This window comes from Myripristis murdjan, chromosome 13 (assembly GCF_902150065.1).
Source record: "Myripristis murdjan chromosome 13, fMyrMur1.1, whole genome shotgun sequence".
NCBI classification, from domain to species: Eukaryota; Metazoa; Chordata; class Actinopteri; order Holocentriformes; family Holocentridae; genus Myripristis; species Myripristis murdjan.
The window spans coordinates 42,012,533-42,022,532 of NC_043992.1; the positions used below are offsets into that span (position 1 = coordinate 42,012,533).

The following is a 10,000-nucleotide window of genomic DNA, read 5'->3' on the forward strand; positions in this document are numbered from 1 at the left end:
ATGTGATGTGTCGTGTTGTAACGTGTCGTCGTGTTGTGACGTGTCGTGTTGTAACGTGTTGTGATATGACGTGTCGTGTTGTGACGTGTCGTGTTGTGATGACGTGTTGTGACGTGTCGTGTTGTGACGTGTCGTGACGTGACATGTGAGGTGTCATCGTGATGTGACGTGTCGTGTTGTAACGTGTCGTCGTGTTGTGACGTGTCGTGTTGTGACATGTCGTGATATGACGTGTTTTAACGTGTCATATTGTGACGTGTCGTCGTGTTGTGACATGTCATGTGACGTGTCATGGTGATATGACGTGTCGTGTTGTGACGTGTCGTGTTGTGACATGTCGTGATATGACGTGTTTTAACGTGTCATATTGTGACGTGTCGTCGTGTTGTGACATGTCATGTGACGTGTCATGGTGATATGACGTGTCGTGTTGTGACGTGTCGTCGTGTTGTGACGTGTCGTGTAATTGTGTTGTAACGTGTCGTGTTGTGACGTCGTGTTGTGACGTATCGTCGTGTTGTGACGTGTCGTGTTGAGATGTGTCATCGTGATGTGACGTGTCGTGTTGTGACGTCGTGTTGTGACGTATCGTCGTGTTGAGATGTGTCATCGTGATGTGACGTGTCGTGTTGTGACGCGTCATTGTGTTTTGACGTGCCGTGTTGTGACGTGTCGTCGTGTTGTGATGTGTCATCGTGATATGATGCGTCGTGTTGTAACGTGTCGTCGCGTTACGTGTCGTGATTTGACGTGTCGTGTTGTCACGCGTCGTGTTGTAACGTGTCGTGTTATGTCATCGTGATGTGACGTGTCGTGCTGTGACGCGTCATTGTGTTTTGACGCGTCGTGTTGTGACGTGTCATCGTGATATCACGTGTTGTGTTGTGACGTGTCGTCGTGTTGTGACGTGTCGTGTTGTGACGTGTCGTGTTGTAACGTGTCGTCGTGTTGTGACGTGTCATCGTGTTGTGACGTGTCGTGTTGTAACGTGTCGTCGTGTTGTGACGTGTCATCGTGTTGTGACGTGTCGTGTTGTGACATGTCGTTGTGTTTTAACGTGTCATATTGTGACGTGTCATTGTGTTCAGTCTTTAGGGAAAACGGGAATTCCGGAGGAGGGGCAGGAAACTACCAGTCAACTGCGACATCGCAGGTCCAGACCGTCGCCGCCGCTCAGCGAGTCCCCGCCCCCTCTGCTGCAGAACATCCCAGAGGAACCGCCCTTGGCAGACAGCAGCTGACAGAACCTTCCGGATGCCTGCCTCCAACATGGCTGCTGGTCGTGTGTGTGACTCCTGCTTTTCACAGCATCAGACTGACGAGACTCGTTAACCTGCACACACACCAACACACTGATGGAAATAATGTTCTCACCAGTGTGTGTGTGTGTGTGTGTGTGTGCAGTTTAACCATGGAACGTGTCACGATACGAAACCTCTGAAGATCTGAAAGCCACCAAGATCACCAATGTCTATCACAGCTGTTGTTCAGGGTGAGGTCCTGGGACCCCCTGGGGTCCCTGAGGGTCTTCTGGGGTCGTACCTTCAGGTGCACATGATCCAGCTCAGCGGCTCGACTCTGCCCTCACCTTCACATTACCCTCCTCCTCCTCCACACACACACAGTTTGAACTGGAGGCTTCACTCATGACAAGCATAATTTCAAACCCTCTGAAACCAGATTCACTGGATTTGTTCTGGTTTCAGAGGAAAAGAAGTTCAGGGGAAAAAAGTTTATGAGCGAATTAGCAAAATACAACCTGACAATGAAGAAGAAATGATTCAAACTGTTAGAAATACAGTCAGGCCTACAATAACATTACAAAAAAAAAATCCACTAAAGTTTTCCAATTCATTTCCAGAGAATTAGACACAAAAAGTTGAAAATCAACAAAGTGAATTCATCAAACCCTGTGATGGACTGGCGACCTGTTCAGGGTGTTTCCCTGCCCTTCGCCCTATGAGCGCTGGGATTGGCTCCAGCAACCCCCCGTGACCCTTGTGAGGATGAGCGGTTTAGAAGATGAATGAATGAATGAATGAATGAATTCATCAAAGTGAATTTTGTTAAGAGGGTGACATTAAACCCTTCAAAATAAAAGCCTGTCAGAACCAGAAACTGTTCCTCAAAGAACCTTTTTGATGTTCTTTGAAGCAGCTTTGGGGATTCTTGCTGTAAATGTAAAATTCAACTGCTAAACACAAAGCAGGAAGTCTGTGCGTGTGGAACAGGGTTCTGCATCTCTGTTCATGATAGTTTATAAATTTATTATGCTGAGATTGTGTGGTGTGTTATTAGTTATGCTAATAATTATGCTTTGTGGAACCAGAAAAGGCATCAGGAGCGCTGTTGGCTCCAGTTCAATAAAAATTATTTGTATAACGTCAAATCATTATAAGTTATTTCAAGATGCTTTACTGAGAACCAACATACTTTGGCTTGAACCCGGAGACGGAAACTAAACCTTTTTTACAGGAACCTCGAACTCCAGACGGACTTCTGCCTCCAGCGTTCCACTGGGCAGCTTCATCATCCTGCTGGTTCTGCAGCTCCTATACAGAACCCGCTAAACCCATCAAGACCATCGTGATCGAGCCGGGACAAACACGGGGGGGATCTGTGGGTTTTGGCGAGCTTGGTAGCTTTCCTCCCTGAACCTGCTGAGAACCAGGGTTACTAAAGGTGACTGATCCTAACAGATTAGATTATGTGAGCGACTTTGGAGAGAGGCGGCACAGAGCTCGAGAAATCTCCCTCTGTCCCGCCCAGCGGCGTTTTGCCTAAGTTACTGACCCAAACCTTTTGTCAAGCTAACAGCAAACACACAGGTGATCAATGCTGAGCGATGCTACCACACACAACCACACACAAACTTCAGAAGGAGGGGTCACGGGGTCATACGGGGTCATATGGGGTCAGGTCGGGTCATACGGGGTCGGGAGAAACACTTTTATTTTGAAGGAAGAGGATGAGAGAGGATGTTTACAGATTTTGAAGGTTTTATTGGTTGAAATTTTAATTAACAGCCTCTAGAGCAGGATGATGTCACTGTTTCAGATGCCATGTGAGGTCATGTGAGGTCATGTGAGGTCATTTCATGGAGACGTTGATACTCAACACATCCAGAAGAGGTCTCACTCGATTCAGCTGCTGAGGGAGGAGACAGATTTACACTCACGGACAATCAAGTTCTATTCTGTTCCATTCCAGGGTGTTAGCTTGTGTGGCTAAGCTTGTTAGCACGCTAGGCGCTATGTTAGCCTAGCTGCGCTAATCCCCTGCCATTGACAGTGTAAACCCTTCTTGAATGTACTGTAATGACTGGCTTTACTGCAGTTCAGTTCCTCTGAGCAGACTGATCCGGATCCGGATCAGGACCTGGATCTGGATCCGGATCTGGGCTCCTGTCTCAGACTACAGGAACATGAACCATGAACTTTCAGGTGGGAAAAGATTCAGATCAGTCTGTCCTTTTCTGAATGACAGAGCGTTAGCACGGCTAGGCTAACAACAGGCTAGCTGTTAGCATGCTAATACCATAGAACAGAGCTGGTGTGTTTAAGGCAGGGGTGTCAAACTCGTGCCATGGAGGGCCGAGAGGCTGCAGGTTTTCATTCCAACCGAAAACTCCACCAGGTGATTTCACTGATCACCCCACCTCCAAACAGAGAGGCGGGGCTAATCAGTGAAGTCACCTGGTGGAGTTTTCGGTTGGAATGAAAACCTGCAGCGTCTCGGCCTCCATGGCTCCAGTTTGACACCCCTGGTTTAAGGCAGCTGCTCACACACTCATCAGAGCAAACCTCAAGTGCAAAGTGAACTGGGGTCACTGGTAGGAGCTGCAGAGTGACACATCTTCCCACATCTCCACTCTTTGGTCAAACTGTGTTTTAGGCCTGTGGGTTCGTTTTGGTTTGACGGAGCAGCTCCGTGCTTCAGGACGCCCGCTAACGCTAACAGCACAACACACCGGGCTGAGCTGCTTTTAACTTTTCCCAGCTGCCAGTGAACGCTGCATGGCTGCGGTGAGTTCAGGTCCTGGACTGAAACAGAGCAAATGTGATCCCAAAAACACAAACAGTCACTTCACAGTGATTCAGGAATAAAACAAAAAACAAATCAAACACAAACTCTTTCATGTCACAGAAACAAAATACGCAGAAGCTAGCCTGTGGAAGAGCTGGTCCCAGATCAGCTGGTCCCAGATCAGCTGGTCCCAGATCAGCTGGTCCCAGATCAGCTGGAGCTCCGAGCTGGAGGCACCGTCTGGCTTCATGCCCACGTCCAGGAGCAGCTGCTGGTTTTACTGGAGAGGAAACATCCAAACTTTCAGGCTCTGATCCAGAAACTGACGGGTCGTGTCGCTCTGAAGATGACATCACATCGGTTTCCATGGTGACAGGCACGTTACGGCGGGGGCTGGTGTGTTTTTTGCTCTGGGTGAGGAGCGAATCTGGATGGGCTCCAGTGAGTCAGACGACAGAAAGCTCCTGTTGTGCTTCGTCTGACGGGCCCTGAACGCATCACGCACGGGAAACGGGGGAGTCGCCTTCACGTGTGGCATGATGGGAAAAAAATGAAGAAAAATGGTCCACATTGAACATCAGCAGAATAGCCCTTTAATGCACTGCCCCCTGGTGGCTGCTGCTCACTACAGCAGGAGGGCTAACAGCTGATCTATGTGCCGTATATCTATCCTCTGGACAGGTTTGGATCTAATTCAAAGTGTGTGTGTGTGTGTGTGTGTGTGTGTGTGTGTGTGTGTGTGTGTGTGTGTGTGTTTCGGCCCAAAGTTTTGATTACTAATAATAAGATCCTGGTAATGTTGTCTGCCAGTGTGTGTGTGTGTGTGTGTGTGTGTGTGTGTGTGTGTGTGTGTGTGTGTGTGTGTGTCAGCACCATTTCCTGTGTACAAAATTTCAGATTTTTAATTTATAAAATCTTTTAATCTGAAAAGCACTTCCTGCTTAAACCTGAAGAGTGCTGAATAAATAAAATTATCATGATGATTCTTTTCTTAGAGGAAGTGTTGATGATGTGCGTGGGGGGGGGGGGGGTGTGTGGGGGGGGTGTGGGGGGGTGGAGTCAGAGTGACAGCGAGCCGCCGGCTAAGGCACAAGGCATGCTGGGAGTGCAGGCGGCCGGGCTGAGACTCCAGTCCTTCAGAGAAGCAGCTTCCTGTCTCCCAGCCTGCAGGCCTGCGGCTCGCTGTAATCTGAGTAATCCCATCAGCAGGCAGCAAACCGCAGCAGCCGCCAGGAAACCGCCGGCGACGTCACAGCTGATAAGAACACTTTGATCCTAGAAAAATACACTTTACAAAATAAAAGCCTTGTGTTGCCCTGCAGAGGTTCCCTTTCAGAGGAGTGGACCGCTGGAGTTTCCTGCAGAGAAACACACACACACACACACACACACACACACACACATACATATTACAGACAGACCCAAGAAAGGCTGCGATGTCACCACCAGGGGGCGCCAGTGTGCGTTTGTGTTTTCTAAAATTAACTTTAGCTTTTCTGTCTGTCAGCTGGTTTCTTTGCCCACAGTCATTAATTATTGTTTTTTTAAGTCACTAAAAATATTCATTATAATAACAGCAGGCCTGCAAATGAGTGAAATAAAGGATTTTCTGACCGTATTTCCCCAGTTAATCTCCGGGCGTTTAATACGCCAAATCAGCTTGGACCCCAGGCGGCTATTCGCTGCAGGCCTTTATTTATTTTAGCTCAGACCTGAACCAGGCCGTTACTGTGATCACAGTGACTGTCCAACAGATTTACAGTCGGTCCATTTAAGATTACAGTGCACCCTTTTTTCTAACGTTAGCTAGCGCTCTTATTTTGACAGAAAACAGAAGTGCTGCACAGTTATTGTGCGGCTAACTGTTTACTGCTGCATAAATAAGGTGAATAGCCTTATTTTGGGTTTACGTCAATAAAATCAAATAATCGCCCCGGCGGTTATTGGTTTAATACGCAGAATGGGTGCAGAGCCCAGGCGGCTGTTTGCTGCCTGCTGATGAACTGGTCACTTACAGAAGCAGCTCATCACAGCTCAGGTGTAAAGATTTTGTAAAAGTCGCCTCTGTCTGTCTTCTGGAGCTGAACCACCAGAGAGCGCTACACACCACAGCTCCAACACTGACACCAGATCAGACTAACCCCACCCCCCCACCCCTCCTCCTCCAAAACACAACCAAGTGGATTGAATGAGACACTCAACTGTGAAAGCAGAGACACTGTTAGGGGGCAGAACAGCAGTGGGTTTGGGGCAGAACAGCAGTGGGTTTGGGTTTGGGGCAGAACAGCAGTGGGTGTGTGTGTGCTGGTGTGTGTGGGCTCACCTGGCGGCAGGTGTGCTGGTGCGTTCAGGAGCGGAACACGTGCACGGCTCGGATGACGTACTGGCGGCAGATGGGACACTCGTTCATCCTCTTGCCGCACTTGGTGCAGGTGATCATGTGACCACACTCCAGCAGCACGCAGTCGATGGGAGAGTCCATGCAGATCTTACACAGGTTCTCCTCCAGACCACCGCCTCCCTCTGCACACACACACACACACACACACAGACACACACACAGGCACACACACAGACACACACACAGACACACACACAGACACACACACAGACACACACACACACACACACACACACACACACAGAGACACACACACACACACACACAGACACAGACACACAGACACAGACACACACACAGACACACACACACACACACACACAGACACACAGACACACAGACACAGACACACACACACAGACACACAGACACACACACAGACACACACACAGACACACACACAGACACACACACAGACACAGACACACACACACAGACACACACACACACACACACACAGACACAGACACACACACACACACACACACACACGCACACAGACACAGACACACACACAGACACACACGCGCACACGCACACAGACACACACAGACACACACACACACACACACACACACACACACACACACAGACACACACAGACACACACAGACACACACACACACACACACACACACACACACACACACACACACACACACACACACAGGTGGATCACACTGATGCTGAGTCTGCTGCTAAACCTCAGTCTGTATGCAACTGTTGGCACGTGCACGAGGCTCGGGACGGGACGGGACGGGGCGGGGCGGGGCGGGACGGGGCGGGACGGGACGGGGCGGGACGGGACGGGACGGGACGGGGCGGGACGGGACGGGACGGGACGGGACGGGACGGGACGGGGCGGGGCGGGGCGGGACGGGGCGGGACGGGACGGGGCGGGACGGGACGGGACGGGACGGGACGGGACGGGACGGGACGGGGCGGGGCGGGGCGGGACGGGACAGGACAGCCCACAGGTGGAAACAGGGTTTACCTGTGAGGAGACACAAACTCACCTGAAGTGTCTGCAGCGCTGGAGGCTGAAACACAAACACAAAGCACAGAGTTAGACCTGACACCTGATCAGACAGCAGACAGGCAGACAGACAGACAGACAGACAGGCAGGCAGACAGACAGACAGACAGACAGACAGAATGTCTTCTCCCTGGCGATGCACCGATCTGATATTAAAGAAAATTCTAGATTGTGTATCGGTGACAGTGGGCCTGATCCATAGGGGCTGATCTATTCAGTCTAATTCTATGCTGTGTGCTGTGAGTGACGTCATGCGCTGGAAACTCGCCGTGCGGAGGCTCACCATGTTTTCAAAATGGTAAAACGTCTACCTGCAACACAACTAACTTAATCAAGCACCCCCGGGGGGGGGGGGGGGGGGGGGGGGGGGGGTCAGTCGGGGTGTACGGCCCGGTATGGAATGTCTCACGGAATTTGTCGCGGAGCGGTACCGGGCCGCGGACCGGGGGTTGGGCACCGCTGCTATAGAGCACACTGAGCTCAAACTGAATAAAGAAAAAGGAGGCAGCTGAAGGAAAGAGGAGAGACATGTGACCTAACAGAGCGCAGGGGACAAAAACCACTGAGGACACTGGACTTCACTGTTATGGACGGACAGCAGCTGGGGACGAGGGACTCCAGCTGCTGGATGTTGAGGGACTCCAGCTGCTGGATGTTGAGGGACTCCAGCTGCTGGATGTTGAGGGACTCCAGCAGCTGGATGTTGAGGGACTCCAGCAGCTGGATGTTGAGGGACTCCAGCAGCTGGATGTTGAGGGACTCCAGCTGCTGGATGCTGAGGGACTCCAGCTGCTGGATGTTGAGGGACTCCAGCTGCTGGATGTTGAGGGACTCCAGCTGCTGGATGTTGAGGGACTCCAGCTGCTGGATGTTGAGGGACTCCAGCTGCTGGATGTTGAGGGACTCCAGCTGCTGATGCTGAGGGACTCCAGCTGCAGGATGTTGAGGGACTCCAGCTGCTGATGCTCTCCTCAGCAAGAAGCTGCCAGTGATGCTGAGGAACCTGCAGCAGCTCACTGACACTGAGAGTGTGTGTGTGTGTGTGTGTGTGTGTGTGTGGGGGGGGGGGGGAAGAGACCTGACGAGCTGGGACGACCTCTGATCATTATGATTATTATTATTATTATTATTATTATTACCAATCTTAGTGAAGCTATTGTTTGATTCAGCTGCTTCTGTAATGGATGTTTACTTCCTGTTTGCACCAAAAAGAGCTGATTTTCTTTTGAATGTCTACAAACCAGGCTGGTCAAGCTGTTCTGTTTTTTTTCTCTTTATTTCAGCTCCTTTATTATTTATTTTCCGTTGGCTGTTATATTCCTGACTGCACCAGGAGAGGTTTTGTTTTATATTTCATGTTTGACCGAGCTTGTGAAGCTGTTGGTTTATTTAAGATTGCTGCACAGGTGCACAGTTATTAGATAAATAAGTAATTCACTACTTTTATGTCTGTTTATTTGTTTTAAAAAAGAAAAAAGAAAGAGATGTTTCAGTCAGTCTAATGATGCCTTGCACAAAAGAACAAAAGAACGAGCCCAGTCTTTCTACACTGAGACAAACCGGCTGTCAGGTCATTCACTGTTTCTCTGGATCAGATCAGCCCAAACTAAACCTCAGAGATCAGGATCAGGATCAGGATCAGGATCAGGATCAGGATCAGGAGCGGTGCATCCCAAGTTACATTTAGGAGGCTCAGGTCAGGGTCAGGGTCGGGGTCGGGGTGGGGGTCGGGGTCGGGGTCGGGGTCGGGGTCGGGGTCAGGGTCTCTGCTGGCTGTACTGTTTGCTGTTGGCCTGTAAATCTGCTGAGATCTGAGATTCAGTCAATTCTGCAGCGATGTGACTGAACGAGCGGGAAGCCGAGCGGCGAGGGGCGGCGAGGGGCGGCGAGGGACGGCGAGGGGCGGAGAGGGGCAGCGAGAGGCGGCGAGGGGCGGCGAGGGGCGGAGAGGGGCAGCGAGAGGCGGCGAGGGGCGGGGGGGGGCAGCGAGAGGCGGCAAGGGGCGGAGAGGGGCAGCGAGGGGCGGCGAGGGGCGGAGAGGGGCAGCGAGAGGCGGCGAGGGGCGGGGGGGGGCAGCGAGAGGCGGCGAGGGGCGGCGAGGGGCGGAGAGGGGCAGCGAGAGGCGGCGAGGGGCAGCGAGGGGCGGCGAGGGGCGGAGAGGGGCGGCGAGGGGCGGCGAGCCGGCGTCTGACCCACCCAGGTTCTGCTGGTCCTGGTACAGCCGGGTGACCCGCTCCATCAGCTCCCACTTCTCGCAGCAGCCTTTGTAGTTGACGAAGTTCCTGGCGAGGATTTCCTTGAGCTGGCGGACGCTGAGCGCCTCGATGTCGTCCTCGCAGGTCAGGTCGGAGAGGGAGGCGCGGCGCCCGGCGACCTGCACCTCCTCGGCGTCCGAGCTCTGCCGGGACACGGGAACGCTCGTTACTCGGCCTGCGCTCGGCCCGGGACGGCTTCCGGCCGACTCAGGTGAGCTCTTACCTGTTCGTCCTCGGGGCTGTCGGGTGCGGCGGGGGGGTCGGGCTGTGTGAAGGGGGGGG

The 10,000-nt window shown here is 52.0% G+C and overlaps 2 protein-coding genes across 3 annotated transcripts in view; one reads left to right on the forward strand and one right to left on the reverse strand.

The window, feature by feature from the left end:
- Nucleotides 1-1,894, forward strand: part of ano7 (anoctamin 7) — a 31,983-nt gene extending 30,089 nt beyond the window's left edge. The window contains exon 24 of the mRNA XM_030066540.1: nucleotides 1,089-1,894. Within this exon, the coding sequence (XP_029922400.1) occupies nucleotides 1,089-1,241 (153 nt within the window). The 3' untranslated portion in view covers nucleotides 1,242-1,894. The remainder of the gene's footprint in view (nucleotides 1-1,088) is intronic.
- Nucleotides 1,895-4,924: 3,030 nt separating this feature from the next.
- The window catches only part of rffl (ring finger and FYVE-like domain containing E3 ubiquitin protein ligase), a 15,752-nt gene continuing 10,676 nt past the window's right edge, over nucleotides 4,925-10,000 (reverse strand). For both annotated transcript variants that reach the window (XM_030066569.1, XM_030066568.1), the window contains exons 4-8: nucleotides 9,942-10,000; nucleotides 9,660-9,861; nucleotides 7,444-7,467; nucleotides 6,350-6,549; nucleotides 4,925-5,384 (exon numbers count right to left, since the gene is read on the reverse strand). The exon at nucleotides 9,942-10,000 is cut by the window's right edge and continues 139 nt beyond it. In XM_030066569.1, the coding sequence (XP_029922429.1) occupies nucleotides 6,374-6,549; nucleotides 7,444-7,467; nucleotides 9,660-9,861; nucleotides 9,942-10,000 (461 nt within the window). In that variant the 3' untranslated portion in view covers nucleotides 4,925-5,384; nucleotides 6,350-6,373. The remainder of the gene's footprint in view (nucleotides 5,385-6,349; nucleotides 6,550-7,443; nucleotides 7,468-9,659; nucleotides 9,862-9,941) is intronic.